Source organism: Piliocolobus tephrosceles, chromosome 6 (assembly GCF_002776525.5).
Source record: "Piliocolobus tephrosceles isolate RC106 chromosome 6, ASM277652v3, whole genome shotgun sequence".
Taxonomy (NCBI): Eukaryota; Metazoa; Chordata; class Mammalia; order Primates; family Cercopithecidae; genus Piliocolobus; species Piliocolobus tephrosceles.
In genome coordinates, this window is record NC_045439.1 from 136,145,674 (window position 1) to 136,167,640 (window position 21,967).

General features: G+C 44.4%; 1 protein-coding gene across 1 annotated transcript in view; it reads left to right on the forward strand.

Moving 5' to 3' along the window:
* The first annotated feature begins 4,572 nt into the window (after positions 1 to 4,572).
* The window catches only part of FAM174B (family with sequence similarity 174 member B), a 37,383-nt gene continuing 19,988 nt past the window's right edge, over positions 4,573 to 21,967 (forward strand). Inside the window, exon 1 of the mRNA XM_023220889.2 lies at positions 4,573 to 5,046. Coding sequence (XP_023076657.1) covers positions 4,709 to 5,046 — 338 coding nt within the window. The 5' untranslated portion in view covers positions 4,573 to 4,708. The remainder of the gene's footprint in view (positions 5,047 to 21,967) is intronic.

A 21,967-nucleotide genomic window follows, 5' to 3' on the forward strand; every position in this document is an offset into this window, starting at 1 on the left:
AATTGGTTTGCTTGTTTGGTTTTGTTTTGTCTCCCTAAGCTTGTTCCTCTGAAGTTGGCATTTCTTAGAGAACTTTTTGGTCTCAAGAATCTTTTCCATTCTAAGAAATATTGAGGACTTCGAAGAGCTTTTGTTTATTTTGTTTTATATCAATATACATATTGATATTTGCTGCATTATAAATTAAAATGAAGTCTAAAATATTTTAAAATTCATTTAAAAACACAAATAACACATTAATATGTTAACATCAATAAGATATTTTTTGGCTGGGTGCAGTGGCTCATGCCTGTAACCCCAGTGCTTTGTGGGGGGGCTGAAGCCAAAGGATGGCTTAAGGCCAGGAATCCAAGACCAGCCTGGGCAACATAGCAAGACCCTATCTCTACCAAAAAAAAAAAAAAAAAGAGAGATATTTTAATGAAAAATAACTAATTTTCTAAAACAAAAATATTAGAGAGAAGCATGCCTTTCTTTAACTTTTTTTTTTTGCAAATCTCTCTAATGTCTGGCTTAATAGAAAATAGCTGGATTCTCATACCTGCTTTTGCATTCAATCTGTTGCAGTTTGTTGTTTTGGTTGAAGAACATGAAGAAAATGCAGCCTCACCTAGATATTTAGTCAGAAAAGAGAGGAAAATTTTAGTAGCCTTTTCAGGTAGTTGTGGAGATTCTTCTTTGATACTGTACCAAAATTTGCAGGTAGTAGTTTCTTAAAGATTATTTGCAATGTGGAATATGAAACCATGCAATGAATATTTTATATTTTGTTTCATCAGAATCTATTGGTCTGTCTTATACTTTGAGTGGATCATTTACTCAGAAATGATTTTGTAACACTGTGCATTGGCCATTTGGAAAAATTTATTCAGATCTTTCAAATTTTGATATGTTTCATTACATAATATAAAAAACCCATACTTTTTAATATCACCACCAAGATCATCAGAAAAATTTTGAAGCATTGGGAAGCCGTCAAGTTCATAGCAAAAACATCCTAATTGACAAGTTTTCTTAAAAATTCTAATTTTCACCTGAAGGCTTGCATTTTGTCATTGGCTACAATACTGTCAGTGGGTGTCCTTGAAGTGATAGCCTCATTTTGCTCATTTTTGAGAAAATGCCTGCCAAAGACCAAGTGTAAACTTTGTCAGTCACTCTCTTAATTAAAAATGGTGTCCCATGAAAAAAGTGGCTACTTCAGTTTGCAACTCTAGGAATTGTAAACATGCTTTTTCTTGAGTCAATCATTATGCATAAGTGTACAGCAGAAGTGATTTATTCCTATTTCCCATTTCATCATGTATAATATTAAAAGGGTCTCGAGGGTCAAGATTTAATAATTTCATGGCTACCTCAAGGGCATTCTAAAGTGAAACTGATTTTTTTTTTCCTGTAGTGTATAGTTGTGAAGAATACAATGACTATGAATATTGTTTACCTTGATTTGTGCTAAGGCACCATCAGTTTTCCTCACTGTTGCTTTTGCACTATTAGTGCAAATGTCAACATAGTGAAAAAGACACATAACATCTTATCATTATGGAATTAGTTTTCACTTCGAAGATTCCCTGAAAGGATCTCAGAGACCCCAGGAGTCCACAAATCCCACTGTTAGAATTTCTGCTTTAGCTTACAGTCAATTCTGGAAAGCAACATGACATGCTTCCAATAATCTCCCCTTCTTTGAAATCAACCAGATTTGGTTTTGTTGCCCATTTACCATGTTAAAAATGTCATTGTTTATGGTTATTTGAATTAAAATGTTTTTAAGGAACTCTAATTGAGGACAATTTTTAAGTAAGCAAATGATTAGAAGGAAAGATTCTAAAGTTTCACTTTATGAAAAAAGTCTAACATTTATGCTTTCTACATTCTTGAGGTTAACATTAAACAATCAAGCATTGTTTAATGACTGATGTAGACCATCAGTCCACAAATTGTGGCAAAATAAGGAAAACAGCACTGATATTTTCTCTGTTCTGTGGAAGCTCCCAGTGGCCTTGAGCTGGGTACTATTTGTCCCTACTTTAGATTTTTTTTTTTTTTTTGAGATGGAGTTTTGCTTTTGTTGTCCAGATTGGAGTGCAATGGTGCGATCTCAGTTCACTGCAACCTCTGCCTCCCGGGTTCAAGCGATTCTCCTGCCTCAGCCTCCTGAATAGCTGGGAACACAGGCATGTACCACCACACCCGGCTAACTTTTTATTTTTAGTAGAGACGGGGATTTCACCATGTTGGTCAGGCTGGTCTCGAACTCCTGACCTCAGGTGATCCACCCACCTTGGCTCATGCCTGCTGGGATTACAGGCATGAGCCACCACACCCAGCCTGTTTCAGATATTAGAAACCTGGTATTCAGTGGTTAAATACTTGGCCAAGGCCATTCAGTGGTCAAACCTTTCATCCCGGCTAAGAGGCTCAAAGCTCAGGACCTCTTTGCTGTATCGTGCAGGAATTTCTGATAAGTACAAAAATAAGAGGCTGTGGTGGCTGAGGTTTATGCCCTGGAGAACAGTGCTCCAAAATCATGAACTCAGAGGTATTTCTTTAAAAATTTTCTTTTGTATCTTCTATCATACTGATATGATGATGTTGACTTTTTACTAATGCAACATTTTTAACATACCAGAAGGTAAGTTTCAGAGTTAAAAGAGACCTAGGCCAGGTGTGGTGGCTCACGCCTGTAATCTCAGCACTTTGGGAGACCGAGGCGGGTGGATCACAGGGTCAGGAGATCGAGACCATCCTGGCTAACATGGTGAAACCCCATCTCTACTGAAAAAATACAAAAAAATTAGCTGGGCGTGGTGGCAGACACCTGTAGTCCCAGCTACTCGGGAGGCTGAGGCAGGAGAATGGCGTGAACCTGGGAGGCGGAGCTTGCAGTGAGCTGAGATCCGGCCACTGCACTCCAGCCTGGGCAACAGAGCGAGACTCGTCTCAAAAAAAAAAAAGACCTAAATTATGTGATCTATCCGTATCTCTTATCACTGGGGCATATTTAACATGCATTTCAAAAGTACCTTCTGGATGATGGCTTCTGATAATCTGATTGTTGTCCATCCCCCCAAATCAAAATGAATTACACTGTATGTGGCAGGCAGCTTCTAGGATGGCCCCAATGATCCCTGCTTCCTGATATTCATGCCATTGTGTAATTCTTTCTGCTTGTGTGTGGATGAAACCTGTGACTTGCTTCTAACCAACAGAATATGACAAAGGTGTGAGAATGTCACTTCTGTGATGAAGTTTCATAAGACAGTGACTTCTGTCTTGCTAGGTGACTCTATTGCTATCTTGACTTGCACACTTTGATGAAGCAAGTTGCTATGTTGGAAGGGCCCCATGCCAAGGAACTGAGGGCAGCCTTTGGCCAACTGCCCCAGGGGAACTGAGGCTCCAGTTCAACAGCCAGTGCAGGGCTGAATCTGGCCAAAAAATGCTGATTGAGCTTGGAAGCAGATCCTTCCCCAGCTGAGCCTTCAGAAGAGACCCCAGCCCCAGCGGACACCTTGATTGCACCTTTGGGAGAGGCCCTGAAGCAGAGGACCCAGGTAACCTATGGTCAGTTTCCTGACCCACAGACTGTGAGATACTAAATGCATGTTGTTTTAAGCTGCTATGTTTTAGGGCAATTTGTTATGCTGCAATGGACAACTAATACACTGTATTATATTTGTCTCTTTCTCCAGCAGGACCAGAAATGGGCCGTTTAAGGTCCCTGGGACCTTGTCATGTGTGTTTAACTGTTTACCCACCACTGAAAAGCTTCCTGCCAGGACCCATCTGCAGTGTAAAAGGGGAACCCTGAAGCCCTGGGAATGGCTTCTAGTACTTCAGGTAGGGGCTCTGTGCCCCCATCAATTCCCACCTTTGGACCTCCCACTAGAACCTCCTTAATTGTCTTTCTTCACCTAAGCATCATTTAGCTTTGTTACAAACCAGAGGCAGCAAGCCAACTATTCCCTGGAGAAACTTCAGCCAGGCAGGAGGGCATTAACCACACCAACTGGTGTTCCACAGCAAAGGTATGAATGCAGAGATTCACATCCCAGTCCGGTTCATAAGCAGAGGCGCAGGAAATAAGAAACTCCTTTTGAGAAAGAGGGAAATTAGGGGAGATACTGAAATTATGTGTCACATAGGACATCAGGCAACCACTTCACTGTCGGCTTCAGTTTTTGATCTGCAAAATGGGAGTCTACTTCTAGGTCCCATAGTCTTTGATTCTTAGTCTGATACAATTGGGGTTACTGTGAGCTGGCTCTTTGGGTACTAAGTCGACTATCAAATGTGGATAACAGAATACCTGTCTTCAAAGGGGGTTGTAGAATTAAATGAAATAAATAAAACACGTGAAACGTGCAGCACAGGGCCAGCACTAGCGTCATCGTGGCAGTTGCTGCTTCACCACGGGGTCTCAAGTCCCGAGGAATTGGGGTCGCGGGCTGGCGGAGCGCAGCCGGGACCCAGGCTGGGCGGCCTGCCCCGCCCACGTGGGGCCGCGGCCCGTCGAATGACTCCTTGCAACGTGTTGGTGGTGGCGGCGGCGGTGGCGCGGGCTCTTCCGGGCGTCGCAGCTTCCTGCCAAGCACCGCGCAGCCGCCTCCGCCGCAGGATCCCCCGGTGTAGGCCTCCGTGCTGGTGCGGATCCTGGGGCTCAGCCGCACGCGCCCTGCGGGATCCTGTGCCGACCCACCGCACTATGCGCGCGGTGCTGTCGGCCGCTCAGCTCCTGCCGCTGCTGCTGCTCGCGCTCCTGGCAGCTCCTGCCGCCCGCGCCAGCAGAGCCGAGTCCGTCTCCGCGCCGCGGCCCGAACCCGAGCGCGAGTCGCGGCCACCTCCCGGCCCGGGGCCCGGGAACACCACCCGGATTGGGTCTGGGGCGGCGGGCGGCAGCGGCAGCTCCAACAGCAGCGGCGACGCTTTGGTGACCCGCATTTCCACCCTCCTCCGCGACCTACCCACCCTCAAGGCGGCCGTGATCGTGGCGTTCGCCTTCACCACCCTCCTCATCGCCTGCCTGCTGCTGCGCGTCTTCAGGTGGGCCTCCCGCCCTCTTCCTTCCCCCGCCGGCCGACAGGGCGGCATCGCCAACCTGCTGTCGCCGCGCGCCCGCCCCACCTGCACGCACAGGTGCCCTGGCGCGCCCCAGCCAGACCTGTGCCTCCTGCCCTGCCCAGGAGGGTGGGTGGGGGGCCGGGGTGTGCTCGTCTGGATTTTCCTGGTACACGTTTTAGGAATTTTCTTTCCTCTCTTTAACTATATATATAAAATAAATATTTGGTTCCATTTGTTGGCTTTCTGCTAATGCTGAACACTAACAATAGTGCTCCGAATTCTGACAGCTTTTTCCATAATTTATTTTTATAATCATTTCACAGATGAGGAAAACATTTTCAGAGAGGCAAAATGGCTTATCTAAGTAAACTCAGTGGTGGAGGTAGAATATGAACCCGGACCTGTGTAACTTTAATCTCGCTACTCCTTCTCCCTTCTACCATCTGCAGCTCCCTCACGCCGCGCCTACCTTTTCTTTCTCTTTCTTCTTTCTTCTTCTCCTTCTCCTTCTCCTTTCTTCTTCTTCTTTTTTTGCTACTGAAAGCAGCAGTTTCTAGCGTGGGGGGTGGGAGAATTGCCTCCAGGATTACACTGGAGGGGTGTTTTGCACCAGGGGTTGGAGCTGGGCTTCAGGATTCTTGGTGACCCTTGGTGGCCTCCCTTACTTTCTGTTAGTGGGGTACGCAGACGACTTTCCTAGGCTCCTGCCAAAGTTGCATTAGATGAACATTCACAGGGGCATGAGGGATCTTGGAGAGCCTTTTGTAGGTTGCTCACGTTCAGGGATAAAATGTCTGGTAAATTAGGAAGGATGTCCCAGGTCCTTGATCCCTGTCCATCCTGGTGGACAGGGGTAAGAGGAATGCAAGGACATTTCCTTTAATGCCTGGGAAATCCTGTTTTTGCAGGAAATGAACCAAACCTGTCCTGTTACTGAGGCCCGTCCGCCTGGAAGTCTGGGTGTGTGTGTCAGCTGTTCAATGCTGCCTCCCTCTGCTTCCAAGCCTACACACTGTGCTTTGGTGTTTGATCAGCTGTGGAAGTTGGGCTTCAGGGCTTGCTCTCCTGGGAAGCATTTTCAGTGCAGGAGCAGAAACCAGACCAGGAAAGGGCAGAGTTGGGAGCTGTCTATGTATTGAGCTTTGCTGTCAGTTGTGTGTGACTTTGGGTCCAGGTGTTTCCTTCTATGTAGAATTAGATGCCAGTGGTCTGAGAAAATGGAGAAAGGGGAAGTACAGTCCCACGCTCACCCCACCATTCCTTGCCTTGTCTCAGGCCACATCGTTCCTCACTCTGCTGGTCTCCTTGATGTACTCTGGGTTGAAATACTCCTGTCTTCTTCCCACTCTACCCCGTGGCCTCAATCCTCTGTTTACAAACTCTAGCAGCTCCCTGTGGTACCTACCTAGGTATGACAATACCTGGGTGTGGCATTCCGGGCCCTTGCAAGCTGGCCCCAGTCCACAATGCAGACATCAACTAGCGCTTCTGAGCCTAGTCCCTTGTCACTTGCTCCTTATGCTCTGTGGTTTCCCACTTCTAGCCTAACTATATTCTACAAGTGCATGCAGCCACCAAGGCCCAGCTCCCATCCTCCTTCCTCTGTATAGTTTTCCCAGACATTTGAATGAGGTCACTATTTTCTGACCTCCTCATCCCTAATCTGTGCATCCTTCAGTCCAACCGTGCCATACTGGCTTCTGCACTCAGCAGAGAGCCCTGGAGGTTGGGAAGTCCAGTTCATCTTTGTGTCTCCATGCCTGATGCGGGCCTGCCATCCAGCAGAGGTGCCATTGTCATTTACGTACTTCCTGATTGTTCAGTTGGAGTGAAGGTTAATGCCTAGAGCAGCTCTGAGTCTGGAGGTTTGAAACATTTAGCTCAAAATAGGCCATGGAGTCCACAAGGCTGTGTATTTTTTTTTTTAGAAGGTATTTGAACTATTTTGCTAGTCTGCTGTTTATTACTCAGGAGTAGGGGAGAAAAGAAGGCAGCATGCACCCAGATGTGAGGGGTGTGAACCTCATGTTGGAGTGGGTAAGCCAGCACTCTGGCCTGGAAGAGATGGATCTTTAGTGGCTTGGGTGTGGAGTGTTGAAAGAAGTTTACGACTTCATAGGAGAAGCTGGTTATGGACATGATCTGTGTCTTCCCAGGAAGGCAATCTTATTAGGGTGAGTTTTCAGGTGGACAGCTGCCACCCCGGATTCTGATCTAGAGGGGACTTTGTAACATTTTACAGCTTGGAAGGGCCCTGATGTTGCACAGTGCCCATGTGTTTCTTTGCAGATGAGAAAGTTGTATCCCAGGAAGTGGAAAAAGTCATTGCTAGATTCTAGAACACTCTGCAAGTCTGTGTAGCCAAGGCAGGGCCAGCACCTCATCTGTGCTATTCGATCTGTACTGTGGCCTTTCCCTTGTCCCAAGCTCCCCTGTAACCTTGGTTAGTCAGTTCACCAAATGCCTGCTGTGCTAGCTGGGGGCCCTCCTTCCTTTCTCCCTCTGCAACTCCTTAGCATGCAGGCACTGAGTCCTGGAAATTCCACCACCTGAGTCTCCTAGAGACTGTCTCACCTCTGCCCACACCAACTTCCCTGGAGAAGCTTCTCCACCTGCCACTGTTTCTACCTGAATTGCAATAATATCTCTTCAACTGGGGTTCCTGCCTCCAACCTTGTCCCTCTCCAGTCCATCCTCTCTCGTCTGCAGGAATGCCTGTCTCATCCTTCTTCCACCCCTCCCTGCCAATTCTCCCTGCATAGAAACTCCTTAATGTGTGGGCAAGGCTGACTCTTTAGACCAGGGTGCTGCTTCCCTCTTGAGCCCCCATCTCAGCTCTGCTCAGTGCGCCTCCTGCTTTGCTGGACTTCCGGGGGTTCTCCCGAGGCATTGCGTGGCCTGAGCATCTTGTCCCACTCTAACCCTCTGCCTGGAGTCCCCTCTGTCACTAAGATTGTATGGTCAGTTCGGTGCTGTTTGACCTCATTGCCATTGCCTCTGAGAAGCCTCCGCAGCTAGGGCCCCTCTGTGCTTCCAAAGCACACTCGATTTTTGAATTCCATCTCTTCAGAGTCAAGTGTCGCTGAACTTCTTCTGAGCAGGACTAGGCATTAATCTTCTGTGTTTCCCTAATACCTAGTGTGGTTCCAGGCACAAGCTGGCATTTAATAAAGATATTTTTAGCAAAAGAATGTTGAGCTCTCAAGGATTTTACATTGCTGATGTCTCTCAAAATGTGCCAGACTAGCTGCATGATTGATGCTGGATACCTGCGAGGTAGGAATTTGTACGGTGTAGATAAAAGGGAGTGTAGTAAGTATGATTGGTTATAAAATGGCAGTCCTAGCCTATTTGTCTGTTTTCGCTGAAGGAGTCACCTTACCAGACAACAGAAAAAATTTGGATCCAAGGAAATTAGAAGCAAAGAATATGTATTTTAATGAAAAAGATGTATACTTTTAATCAAGCGATTCCATTCTTAAAGTATGTACATTTTCCACTGCACTGTATATTCTTTGCTTCTAATGTTAATGATTAGAAGAGAAAGCCAAGATGCAACTGCAATGATATTCAGAGAAGTTCTGTTTGACAGTGAAAAGGTTTAAATAATCTAAGTATCCAACAATGAGGCATTGGTTAAGCAAATTATGGTAATCTTTATGGCAGAATATTATGTAGCTGTTAAAAATGATGACATTGAGATAATACTTGCTATATATTTTTGAGTGTGAAACAGGTCACAAAGTGACATGTATAGTATCAGCTCATTTAAATAAATTATAAACATGTATAGATGAATGTGCAAATAAATCTGTGTGATTGTGGATGATTATAATTTTTTTATTATTCATGATACGTTTCTGCATAGTTTGAATTCTTTTACAATCCAGAAGCATGTAGTTATGATGTGTGTATGTTGAGTATCCCTATGTGTATACTCACCTCCTGGCTGCATTCTTGGATGTGTCTTTCTAAGGACCAGTATGAGAGCATCTGGGGTATACACCTGGGAATGGGGCTTCTGGATCCTGGGGGGTGCTCATTCTTGATTTCCTTGAGTAGGCACCAGTGTAGGTTTCCATCTACAGAGCCTGAGGGTTCTCAGATTCTCACATCATATCCAACACTTAGTATTGTCTGACTTTCTAATGCTTTCCAATCTGATGGGTATAATTTGGTATTAATTGTTTTGTTTTGTATTTCTTCATTTTCTACCAAAGTTGAGCCTCTGTCTCTTCCAAATGTTCTCCTTAATCAATCTGATTTCCCCATCTATAGAATCATGTCCACCTTTTAAAATGTATTTCATCATTAAGGCAAACCGTTGTTAGACAGGAGACAAAATCAGAAGGCGGGAAAGCTGGTTGGAGACTGAGTGCCCTCTGCCAGGTACCTTCACATGTGTGAGAGCAGTCCTGTAGGCACCTGGTGTGGTGGACCCCCTGGGTCTGCTACTTGGCAGGTTTATGGGAGCTGAAAGGGAATCAGCAAAGAGGCTGTCTCTAGGAAGTAGAAAGCTGTGTTTCTCCTAATTTTTTGATATTGGGAAACATCTGGTGATGTTGCATGGATTCAGGACAGCACACATAAGCCAAGGACTGCTGGTATCAGTACCTTTTGGCACCTACATTCACTCAGAACACTTTATTGTCTGAGTTCTGGAAGGAATCTGACTTTACGCTCTGGTGTCTCATGAGCAGAGTGGGGGCAAGTCAGGAAAACCCTGCCACCTTGAAACCACAATGTTCCTTTCATCCTGGGGATCCTTTCCCAGTCTTGGAGAGTCTTCCATCTCCACAATGCAGGCTCCACTTCTCCCAGATCTCTGTTGGCTGCATGCCCAGCCACTTCTTATTTCAAAATCTCTGTAAAATCCTCTTATCTGAAAGGAGGGTTCTTTTTGGTGCTTCCCGAGGGATTGGGAGGTTGCATTCTAAACGGTCTGACATTGCCCAGCTGTCAGTGGAAAAGGTGCACACTGCCGTGCCCTGAAGACATTGGAACCACAGATGCTTAGTTAATTTTACTAAGCCTGGTCTTTGAAAAGGACGAGAACTGTCCTACTTATCTTGTATTTCCTAAATTTTTTGTTGTGTGTGTATTTACATTTGTAATAACAAGAGTTATTTAAAAGAAAATATAAAAGCTTAATACTTTTAGCATTTAGGGAAAGTTACCATTAAAAATTTTTTTTTGTCATTGCTTATTACTTAGCAGTACATCAATGTTATTTTAATAAATTGGAATTTTGGGTGGAGCCATGGTTAGAAGGTCCAGCCCCATTTTCAGATTTGAGAAAGGATGTGGGACTTGTTTAGCATCAGTCAGTCGTTTCTCATTGCTTGCCCAAGGCTTTGAATTGAAGGAAAAAAACTATAGAAGTGACAAATGTTCATCTTCTTTCATGTTTGATATTATATGCCACAGTGAAGAAGTGTTAAGCAAATTGGATACAGCCAAAATCCAGATTCTTTAAATAAGAGAGTAGAGAGCAAGCCCTTGATTCAATTCTCCAAAACATCATGGTATAGGGAGAGAACAAGATCGCTCAAATGGTTCTAAACTGGGGAGGATTTTGCCCCCTGGTGTTATTTGGTCGTATCTGGAGACATTTTTGGTTGTCAGGGTGGGGAGCGGCTGTAGGGATAGGGAGAATTTACTACTGGCATCTAGTGGGTAGAGGCCAAGATGCTGCTAAACATACTACAGTACACAGAACAGCACCTCCACCCCCACCCAAAGAATTATCCAGCCCCGAATTTCAGGATGCCAGGGTTGAGAGATGCTGAGAATCTCAGCTTCAAGGCCTGCTGGTTGTCTGATATGGGCAGTTTATTGAACCTTTCTGGGCGCCATTTCTCATCATTGATTAGAGTACATGCTTCCAAGGGCTATTGGATGTTTAGAATGAGAGTGTGTCAACTAAGTCTCTGGCTCTCCTTTAAGCAGCCAAGTGTCCTGTTGTATTGAAAAATGCAATTCTGAAAACAGATGTAATTTACACCCAACCTTTTGGTCTTGCTTCTGTCCATAAATGAGGATGCAGCCATATGACCACAATTATCAGGCAGGTGCATCTGTTTCTGAGGCTCTTTCAAATGAAATTGCTGACTCTTTAGCCTAAGTGAGCCTCCTTGACTACTCAATTCCCTAATGAAGGAGCTGCCTCATGGCTGCCCCCATTAACAGGCCTGTGAGGACCTGGCACCTGACGTGGATTCCTTCTATCAAATTGGAAAGGGAAGAAAATCCCTCTTTAATTTAAGCCTGAGCCTTCTGACTTATTTGGCATTACCCATAGACTTTCATGACCATGTAGGCTTTGTGTATGGGTGTCTTTGCAAATGCAGGTTCTTCTTGAGACACCAGGCACATCTAGGGGTAAGCAGTGGGGATTAGGGGAACTCCAATGTCAGTATCTGTAGAGCATCCTGTAGGGCGAGTGTCAAGAGAGGGAAATGCCCCTGGATTTAAGCAAAGAAGGCTTCATGGGTTGTGTTAGTACTTTAGTTTTATGGCTGAGGTTTTGGGTCTAACCATTTGCAAAGGGAAATCCTGGAACTGTGAATTTAAGATCATGTTATTATGGTTTCACTTAAAAAATAAACTATAATTAATCTAAGGGCAATCTGCCAGGAATCTAGACTTGCTATTTAGTTTCCTGAGGGTGCAGGGAGGAGGAAACTCTTTCTCATGGGCAGGTGTGGCACAGAGGAGGGGCCATGGCAAAGTGCTTGGGCAGGGCTCTTGCAGACCTGGCAGAGCCCTTCCAGACCCCTGCCTCTCAGGTAGGGGTTTCTTTGCATTCAGAGCTCCTTCTACCTACTGCTCTACACTCATTGTATAGATGAGAAAACTGAGGCCCAGAGTGGGGAGGGTTGCTTGAGGTCACTGAGTGAGTTTGTAGGAAAAATAGGACTTAAGTTCAGGGGCTTAGATGCTCAGCTTGGCCCTTTCTGGGCCTCCAAGATGTGGTAGGCTGAGTTTGGCCCTGTCCAGCCAGGTCTCCCCAACACTGAACCCAGCACCTAGGAGAAAACATGGCTGAGTAGACAGTGTTCTTCCCAGGGTGTTTAATTAGCACCCACTGTGAACATAGGGGTACCATGGGACACATCAGAGGTCAAGGACCATCCAGCTCAATCTAGGGGATAGGATAATGCCCTTTGTTGACAAAAAACCCAAACTCTATATGAGTGACCATATTGGCTTGGGGAACAATATCAAGAGGTCCTGAGAACGTGGGCCTGAGGTGGTCAGGTTTCAGCCTGGCTTTATACATTTTAGGGAGATAGAAGTTACAGGCAAAGACATGAATCAATATATGGACGGTTTACTTTGGTTCAGCCCGGAAAGGTAGGGCATCTTGAAGTGGGGCCTATAAGCCTATAGGCCATAGGCAGATTCAAAGAGGTTTTGATTGGCAGTTGGTTGAAAGAGTTAAGCTTTGTCTAAAGACTTGAAGTCAATAGAAAGAAATGCTTGAGTTCAGATAAGGGGGGTTGTGGAGACCAGGGTTCTTGTTATGTAGATGAAGCCTCTAGGTAGCAAGCTTCAGAGAGAATAGATGGTAAATGTCTCTTTTCAGACCTTAAAAGGTGTCAGATTTTTAGTTAATCTCTCCTAGATCCACCAAAGGCCTAGCTGCATTAATGAAGATTCTCTACAGATGCAAAAATTTCCCCATAAAAGATGGCTTTGCAGGGCCATTTCAAACTATGTCACAGATATTTTTGGATAAAATTTCATTTCCTTCGGGGCCTGCTATCTGTCATGTGATGCTATACAGAATCAGGTTGGAATTTGGTATCTTATTGCCACAAAGAGCCTTGTTTTGCCAGTCTTATGATCTCTATTTCATTATTGATGCTGGTCATTTGTGCCTAAACTCCAAAAGGGAGGGGTATAATGCAGCATGTCTGACCTTCTTTCTTGTCTAGGCCTAGAATTTAGTTTTTCAGGTTTGAACAGCCAGGTCTGTTCAACTGGCTGGGGAGCTTAGAATTTTATTTTTGACTTATGCCTTGAATGATTCTACTTGGCGGATAAGGAGTCATCCAGTCCCACAGGGGAGCCATGTATTAAAAGTAGTGCTAGGTAAACTGAGAAAGGATGGGTACAGTGGCTTTGGTCAGGGACCAGAATGGTCTGGGAAGGCATGGTGGGGGAGGAGGACTATTAGCACTTGGCAGGATGGGAGGAAGAAGAGGTTCTTCCAGGACCAGATGGGTGAAGCAAGCTTTGCCGAGGGTAGGGTTTGTGAAAAATGATCACTTGGAAATATGTGATGATGATGACAATAATGGCAACTAATATTTATTAAGCCCTTACTGTGTAATGGACTCTGTAATTTTATATGTTTTCCTCGTGCCTATGAGTGGTGCATAGGTCAGTCCTGTAAACAAAAAGAGTCAAGCTCTGTAAAATATTTAAAGAGATTTATTCTGAGCCACATATGAATGGCCACTGGCCCATGACTCAGCCCTCAGGAGATCCTGAGAACATGTGCCCAAGGTGGTTGGGGTACAGCTTAGTTTTATACATACTAGGGAGACATGAGACATCAAATACACGTAAGATGTACATTGGTTTGGTCCAGAAAAGGCAGGACAACTGGAAGTGGGGACGGCTTCCAAGCCATAGGTGGATTCAAAGATTTTCTGATTGGCAATTGGTTGGAAGAGTTAAGTTATTGTCTAAAGACTTAGAAATGTCTGGGTTAAGATAAGTGGTTGTGGAGACCAAAGTTTTATTATGCAGGTGAAGCCTCCAGGTAGCAGGTTTTGGAGAAAATAGATTATAAATGTTTCTTAAAGGGTCTATCAATAATTCCAAAGGGGAGGAGGGTAGAATCAGGTATGTCCAGCCCCCTACCCTTCCCATCATGGCCAGAATTAGTTTTTCAGGTTAGATTTGGCACTGCCGAGATTCCAAATTGCCATCAGTAGCCTTCCTGAGAGGACGGGTTCATTCAGGTGGTCAGGGGGCTTAGAATTTTAATTTTGGTTTATCATCCCCATTTCACAGATGAGAAAACCAAGGCTCAAGTGGTGAAGTGTCTTGCCCGAGGATGAGCAGCTGGGGAAGGGGAGGAGTCTGGCTCACCCTTCCCATTGCAGCTGGATTTTGGAGGTCAATTCTAGCTGGAGGATTTGGGGATTTGTAGTGGGTGAGAGGAGCAAATGGAGGATTTGAACACAGGAGTGAAGTAATCACAGGGCTTCTGTAGAAATGTTGGTCCAGATTAGATTGTACCAAGGATTTACCAAGAATGCATGAATAGTTACATGGCTGGTGTGGGGGGTGCAGGATGGCTGAGGAGACCTGTGGAAGGTGCTGGAAGGACCACGTGGGAGGACTGGAGGCCTGAGTGGATGAAGAGGAGAAAGAGGAACGTGTTAGACTGTCCTGAAGGGCCCAGAGAAGAGGGGCATTGTGAAGGATGTGGCCAGAAAGGGAAGGGTGTAGGTTTGGTGAGGAAGAAGAGGACTCACAGGTGAAACTTACTCATGAAAACTCCAGCCATGCAACTGGGTCTTGGGGTGGATGGAGGGGGCATTGGGAGCATCTGCCTAGAAGGAGTGGGTGGTGAGGCATTCTCATGCCTCCCCTACCTAGGCTGCAGGGATAAGTGGTACTGAAAGGTCCCCTTATGACATGTGTCCCAAAGTACTGTGACCTCGGAGTTTCCAGGTGGTGGTCAGGTCCCCTGGGTCCACCAAGGGCCCCTCTGAGTCATCTTGCCACTGTCCTTGACTCCATGGAGCTGCCCCTAGAGGCTACCTTCTCTGCTTTAAACCTCACTTCCCTCCCCTGGCACCTTATATAAAAGCAAAGCAGAACCAACCCTTTGCAAACACACCCGAGAGCTGGAGGAACAGGTCTTGGGGCATTTGCTGTTGCCAGATTTAATGCGTACTGCTTTTGTCTTGGAAGAGTAAGCATTGGATCTGTCGCTCAGGGACTGAGAGAGGAAAAGAGAAACAAGGTGGGGAGCAGATGGAGGGTAAACACTTTACTGTAATGAAGAAAACCTGAAGACTTGTCATTGAGCTCTTCAGGCTTGTCTGGACCATGCTGGATGATCCTCTATGAAGCATAAGCCCCCAGGGGCACAATCTGTGCAGTGTGCTGCATGCCCATCCTGGGGTCAATCAACAGTGCTAACACTTGGTTAACTAACCCCAATGGGATGGTGCCCAGGAGGCAGAGGAAGCAGCTAGGTTATATAAATAATGGTCAACACTCCTTAGTCATGGTTGAACTGTTGGTGAACAGAGATGAGGAAGGATTTGGTGGAACGTGCATATCATTACATCTCTCTGGACTCATGATTTTGAGCCAAATTACTAAATATCACTCATGCTTGGCACATAGGACCTAATGAACCATGGTCAGGGAACCAAGTCAGAGATGGTAAACTGATGGCCTGGGGCCGAAAAATCTGGCCCACAGACATTTGTTTTGTTTTTTGGTCTGCACGGTGTTTTAAAAACTAAGATAGTTGAGAACACTTACAAGTTAGGAGCCTTTATATAAAAATCTAGTTGTCTTGCTTCTTTTGAAAGAAGGGGATACGTGGAAATGCAAGACCTCTGTTCCAGGGGCATCCGGACAGGAACTGGGTGGCTGCCACTCCACCTAGGCTGGGCAGGGTCCCGCTATTTGTGCCTTTTTGACTTGAAGACAGAGCATTGTCCACCACTTGTCACTGTTGTTTGTTCCCTTGTTTAGGTCTTAGCAATCCTGCTACTCTGGTTTCTTTTGTCTACAAGGCCTTGGGGCATTTGAGTTATTGACCTGGTATGTTGAGCCATGGTGATTGACTGGGTGACTGGGTGCTGGGTGCTGGAACAGAGGGGCTACAGTGTGGTGGGAGGGGGTGCCCCAGGACAGGGGTGAGGTGAGGGTGTATCCAAGGTCTCCCCAGCCTTGTGTTGGGGAGGGATCTGCTGGAGCTGGATTGTGTTGGAGCTTGGCTGCTGGAGATGTGGAGGCTCTTGCTGCACTATAGGAAAATACTTTTGCCTCGTGTGACTTATTGTTTGTCTGAAGTGGCCCATCTGCAGTGGAATAAGATGAGATTTCTATCACACTGGTGTTTGCCTCTCAGTGGCTTGTCAAAAATGCTCTAGGTGGAAGGTGTTGGGTGGCACTCAGAGGGCTGTGCCCAGGGCAGAAAGGGAGGTAGGCTGGTTATTGGGAATGTATTTTGGTGGCAGGCCATGGTGGCAAGACCCTGGCTAGCCTGTTGATTGTCCAGGGGCCTCCAACACCTGCTTCCTTAGAGGGTGGGGCAGAGGCTAGGGCTGAAGAGTGGGTTCTGAGTCATGTTCTTCATTTCTTCAAGTGTAGCTGGTTTTCTAACGGAAGCTCTGTTACTTCTTGTGTCCTGAGGAGGAGGTACAGCGTAGAGCTCAGAGGGTAAAAGTGAGGCAGGTCTGTGTCCTCAGAGCATCAGAGGGACCGCCTGGCTCAGGGTCGCCTGCTAGTCCTCCTGTCTACACTGGCAGCACCTATGTGCTTCAGTCTTCCTCTCCCACGATCCATTTTCATTTTCTTGATTGCTTTTTCCAAATGTCAGAGTTCACATTTGCTGTTTGTTGACAAGTAATATAGTTTTGGCAGAATGCTGGTCCTTGGGCTACAGAACTACTTCAGTGGGCTTAAAAATGGAAACAGCCAAGGTGGAGGAAAGGTTTGAGTCACTGAGTTTGGGTTCTGAAGTCACCAGTAGAGCTGGGTAAAGCTACACGGAGGTGGCCATGGGTGGGCTCTGGGGAAAGGGTCGCCTGCCAGAGGGGCAGCTGACATAGACTTAGTCCATTTCAAATTTATTTTAATCATTTATATTGAATTTTATTTATTTACTTGGTTTTAAAATAGGTCATATGTTTACATGGTTCAAAATTCACAAAGAACAAAAGAGGATATAGCAAAAAGCATTCTACTCTTTAGCCACACAATTTTCTTCACTTTATGTTGTCAATTTCTTGTCAAATCTTTCCAGGGAGATTTTATAAATGTAGAAGCAAGTGAAAGTAATATATACATACATACATACATACACACACACACACACACACACACACACACACACATTCCTTCCCTAGTTCTTATAATGACTTTAGTGAGATATAACTTATACACCATATTCACTCATTTAAAGTGTCCAACCCAGCCAGGCATGGTGGCTCATGCCTGTAATCCTAGCACTTTGGGGGCCAAGATGGGAGGATTGCTTGATGCCAGGAGTTTGGACCAGCCTGGTCAACATAGCCAGACCCCATCTCCCTAAAAAAAAATTAAGTGTCCAACTCAATGGTTTTTAGTATATTTACAAAGTTGTGCATCTATCACAGAAATCAATTTTAGAATACATTCATCATTCCAGACTGAAACCGTGAATTCATAGTAGTTAATCCCTATGCATCTCTGAATTTTCTTTATGTGTATAGATTTCCCTATTCTGGTCTTTCATATACATGGGGCCATACAATGTGTGGTCTTTTGTGAATGGCTTCTTTTATTTAGTATAATGTTTTCAGGGTTCATCTATGTGTAGCATGTATCATTTCTTTTTATTGCCATATAGTATTCCGTCGAATGGGTATACCATCTTTTATTTACCCATCCATCAATAGATAGATATTGTACTAGCCTGTTCTCAGGGGCTGCTATAAAGAACTGCCTGAGACTGGGTAATTTAAGAAGGAAAGAGGTTTGATTGCTTCACAGTTCTGCATGGCAGGGGAGGCCTCAGGAAACTTATAATCATGGCAGAAGGGGAAGCAAACATGTCCTCTCATGGTGGCAGGAGAGAGAAGTGTAGAGCGGAGTGGGGAAAATCCCCTTATAAAACCATCAAATCTCATGCAAACTCACTATCATGGGAACAGCATGGGGGAACCACCCGCATAATCTAATCACCTCCCACAAGGTCCCTCTCACAACACATGGGGATTATGGAAACTATAATTCAAGATGAGCTTTGGGTGGGGACACAGCCAAACCATATCAGATATTTAAGTTATTTCCTTTTTGGGGCTATTGTGAATAATGCTGCTCTGAACAAGTGTATGAGTTTTTGTGTGGACACATATTTTGATGGCTCTTGGGAATATACCTAGGAGTGGAATTTCTGGGTCGTGTGATAACTCCATGTTTAACCTTTTGACAAACTGCCAAATGGTTTTCCAAATTACTATACTAGTTTACATCTCACTAGAAGTGTATAAGGGTTATGATTTCTTATATCCTCACCAACATTTGTTATTGTCTGTCTTTTTGCTTATAGCCATCCTAGGGGGTGTAAAGTGGTATCTTGTTGTGGTTTAATTTGCAATACACTGATGGCTAGTGATGTTGACCTTGTTTGCATTTGTGTATTGTGCATTTGTAAATCTTCTTTCAAGAACCGTCTATTCAGGTCTTTTGCCCATTTTACATTGGGTTATTTGTCTTTTTATTATTGATGGGTAAGAGTTCTTTATATATTCTACATACAAATACTTTGATCAGATGTATAGTTTGCAAGTGATTCCTCCCATTCTATGGGGGTGTCTTTTCACTTTCTTGATTATATCTTTTGAAGCACAAAAGTTTTAAATTTTGATGAGTCCAATTTATGTAGTTTTTCCTTTGTTGCTTTTGCTTCTGGTGTCATATTTAATAAGCCATTGTCTAATCCAGTGTCACAAAGGTTTAAGCTATTTTTTTCTTTCTTTTTTTTTTTTTTTTGAGACGGAGTCTGGCTCTGTTGCCCAGGCTGGAGTGCAGTGGCCAGATCTCAGCTCACTGCAAGCTCCGCCTCCTGGGTTTACGCCATTCTCCTGCCTCAGCCTCCCGAGTAGCTGGGACTGCCCGCCACCTCGCCCAGCTAGTTTTTTGTATTTTTTAGTGGAGACGGGGTTTCACTGTGTTAGCCAGGATGGTCTCGATCTCCTGACCTCGTGATCCGCCCGTCTTGGCCTCCCAAAGTGCTGGGATTACAGGTTTGAGCCACCACACCCGGCCTATGCTATTTTTTTCTATAAATTTAGCTCTTACATATAAGTCTTACGTACTTATATGGAAACTCCATTTTGAGGTAATTTTTGTATATGGTGTGAGTTAATTTTTCTACATGATTTGTAGGGGTCCAACTTTATTCTTTTGCATGTGGATATCTTTTCTATCTCTTACACATACACTATGCTTGTCATCTTGCTTTATAAAAATATCTTGTGTGTCTGGATGGTTATTCCTTGTCAGGCTATAAAAAGCTCTTCATTCGTTTATATAGGTGCTTAGTGCTCATTATATTTGTTTAATCAATCTCCTGTTAATGGACATGTAGGTGTCATTTCACACATGTGGAAACATACCTGTAGGACTATTGGGGGAAACCCCACCCCCAATATTCAATGTGGGTTCTTTTCTATTTCCCTAAGCATCAGCTGGTCTGAGAAATAAAGGGAAAGAGTACAAAAGAGAGAGATTTTAAAGCTGGGTGTCTGGGGGAGACATCACATGTCAGCAGGTTCCGTGATGCTCCCTGAGCCATAAAACCAGCAAGTTTTTATTAGCGATTTTCAAAAGGGAAGGGAGTGTACGAATAGGGTGTGGGTCACAGAGATCACATGCTTCACAAGGTAATAAAATATCACAAAGCAAATGGAGGCAGGGTGAGATCACAGGACCACAGGACGACGGGGCAAAATTAAAATTGCTAATGAAGTTTTGGGCATGCATTGTCTTTGATAACATCTTATCAGGAGACAGGGTTTGAGAGCAGACAACCAGTCTGACCAAAATTTATTAGGCGGGAATTTCCTCGTCCTAATAAACCTGGGAGTGCTATAGGAGACTGAGGCTTATTTCATCCCTTTGGCTTCGACCATAAAAGACAGCCACCCCCCAAAGTGGCCATTTCAGAGGCCTCCCCTCAGGGATGCATTCCATTTCTCAGGGATGTCCCTTGCTGAGAAAAAGAATTCAGCGATATTTCTCCTATTTGCTTTTGAAAGAAGAGAAATATGGCTCTGTGCCACCCGGCTCACCAGCAGTTAGAGTTTAAGGTTATCTCCCTTATTCCCCGAACATTGCTGTTATCCTGTTCTTTTTTCAAGGTGCCCAGATTTCATATTGTTCAAACACACATGCTCTACAAACAATTTGTGTAGTTAACGCAATCATCACAGGGTCCTGAGGCGACATACATCCTCCTCAGCTTACGAAGATGATGGGATTAAGAGATTAAAGTAAAGACAGGCATAGGAAATCACAAGGGTATTGATTGGGGAAGTGATAAGTGTCCATGAAATCTTCACAATTTATGTTCAGAGATTGCAGTAAAGACAGGCGTCAGAAATTATAAAAGTATTAATTTGGGGAACTAATAAATGTCCATGAAATCTTCACAATTTATGTTCTTCTGCCAAGGCTTCAGCCGTCCCTCTGTTCAGGGTCCCTGACTTCCCTCCACATAGGACAAATTCCTAGAAATGGAATTGCTGGTTAAGGGCTATATCTTTTGTAACTGATGGATATTGTCACACTGCTCTCTGTATGTGTTGTAACAATTTACATGTCCACAAACAAGTAATGAGTGTTTCTCTACATCCTTGCCAACAGTGTGTTTTCAGATAGTTCTATTTTTGCTAAATTAATAGGTGAAAAACTGAATCTCTGTGAAGATCAAAATTACATTTCTCTTATTGAAAGTGAGATTGGACATTTTTTCATAGTTAAGAATGCGGAACCATTTGGGTTTGTGTGTATGTGTCTGTGTGTATGTGTCTGTGTGTGTGTGAACTGCCTGTGTTATGTTCTTTACCAATTTTTCAATTAGATTATTGATCTTTTTTATTGGTTTGTAGGGACTATATATATATTAAGGAGATTAAATTTTAAAACATTTATAGTGAGTTAGCCAGGTGCCGTGGCTCATGCCTGTAATCCCAGCACTTTGGGAGGCTGAGGTGGGTGGATCACTTGAGGTCTGGAGTCAAAACCAGCCTGGCTAACATGGTGAAACCCCATCTCTACTAAAAATACAAAACTTAGCTGAGTGTGATGGTGTGTGCCTGTAATCCCAGCTACTTGGGAGGCTGAGGCAGGAGAATCACTTTAACCTTGGAGGCAGAGGTTGCAGTGAGCCAAAATCGTGCCACTGTACTCCTGCCTGGGTAACAGAGTGAGACTCTGTCTTAAAAAAAAAAAAAAAAAGCCCACCAAAAACCAAAAAACAAAAACCAAAATTTGTAATGAGTTGGAAATAGTTCTCCCAGTATATCATTTACTTTGACTTTTGTTTGTTTGTTTGTTTGAGATGGAGTCTCACTCTGTCACCCAGGCTGGTGTGCAGTGGCACAGTCTCCACTCACTACAACCTCTGCCTCCTGTGTTCAAGCAATTCTCTTGCCTCAGCCTCCGAAGTAGCTGGGATTACAGGTGCCCATCACCATGCCCGGCTAATTTTTGTATTTTTAGTAGAGATGGCGTTTTACCATGTTAGCTGGGCTGGTCTCGAACTCCTGACCTCAGGTGATCTGCTCACCTCGGCCTCCCAAAGTGCTGGGATTACAAGTGTGAGCCACTGCTCCCGGCCTATTTGCCTTGACTTTAAGACATTTTTATGTGTTTACATTTATCATCCTTTTTAAAAAATGGATTTTGGAGTTCTCCCATGTTTTCTTCTAGTACTTTTACGGTTTTATTTTCTACATTTAAGTCTGATCCATCTAATTTATTCTGATATAAAGCATGAGATATGGGTGGTTATCAACAAAGTATTGAATGAATTACCTTTTTCTCACTCATTTGAAATGCCATCTTTATCCTATACTAGATTCCAGTGTGTATTTGGGTGTATTTCTGGACTTCCTATTCTGCTGTAGCATCTGATTGTTAATGTGGGAAG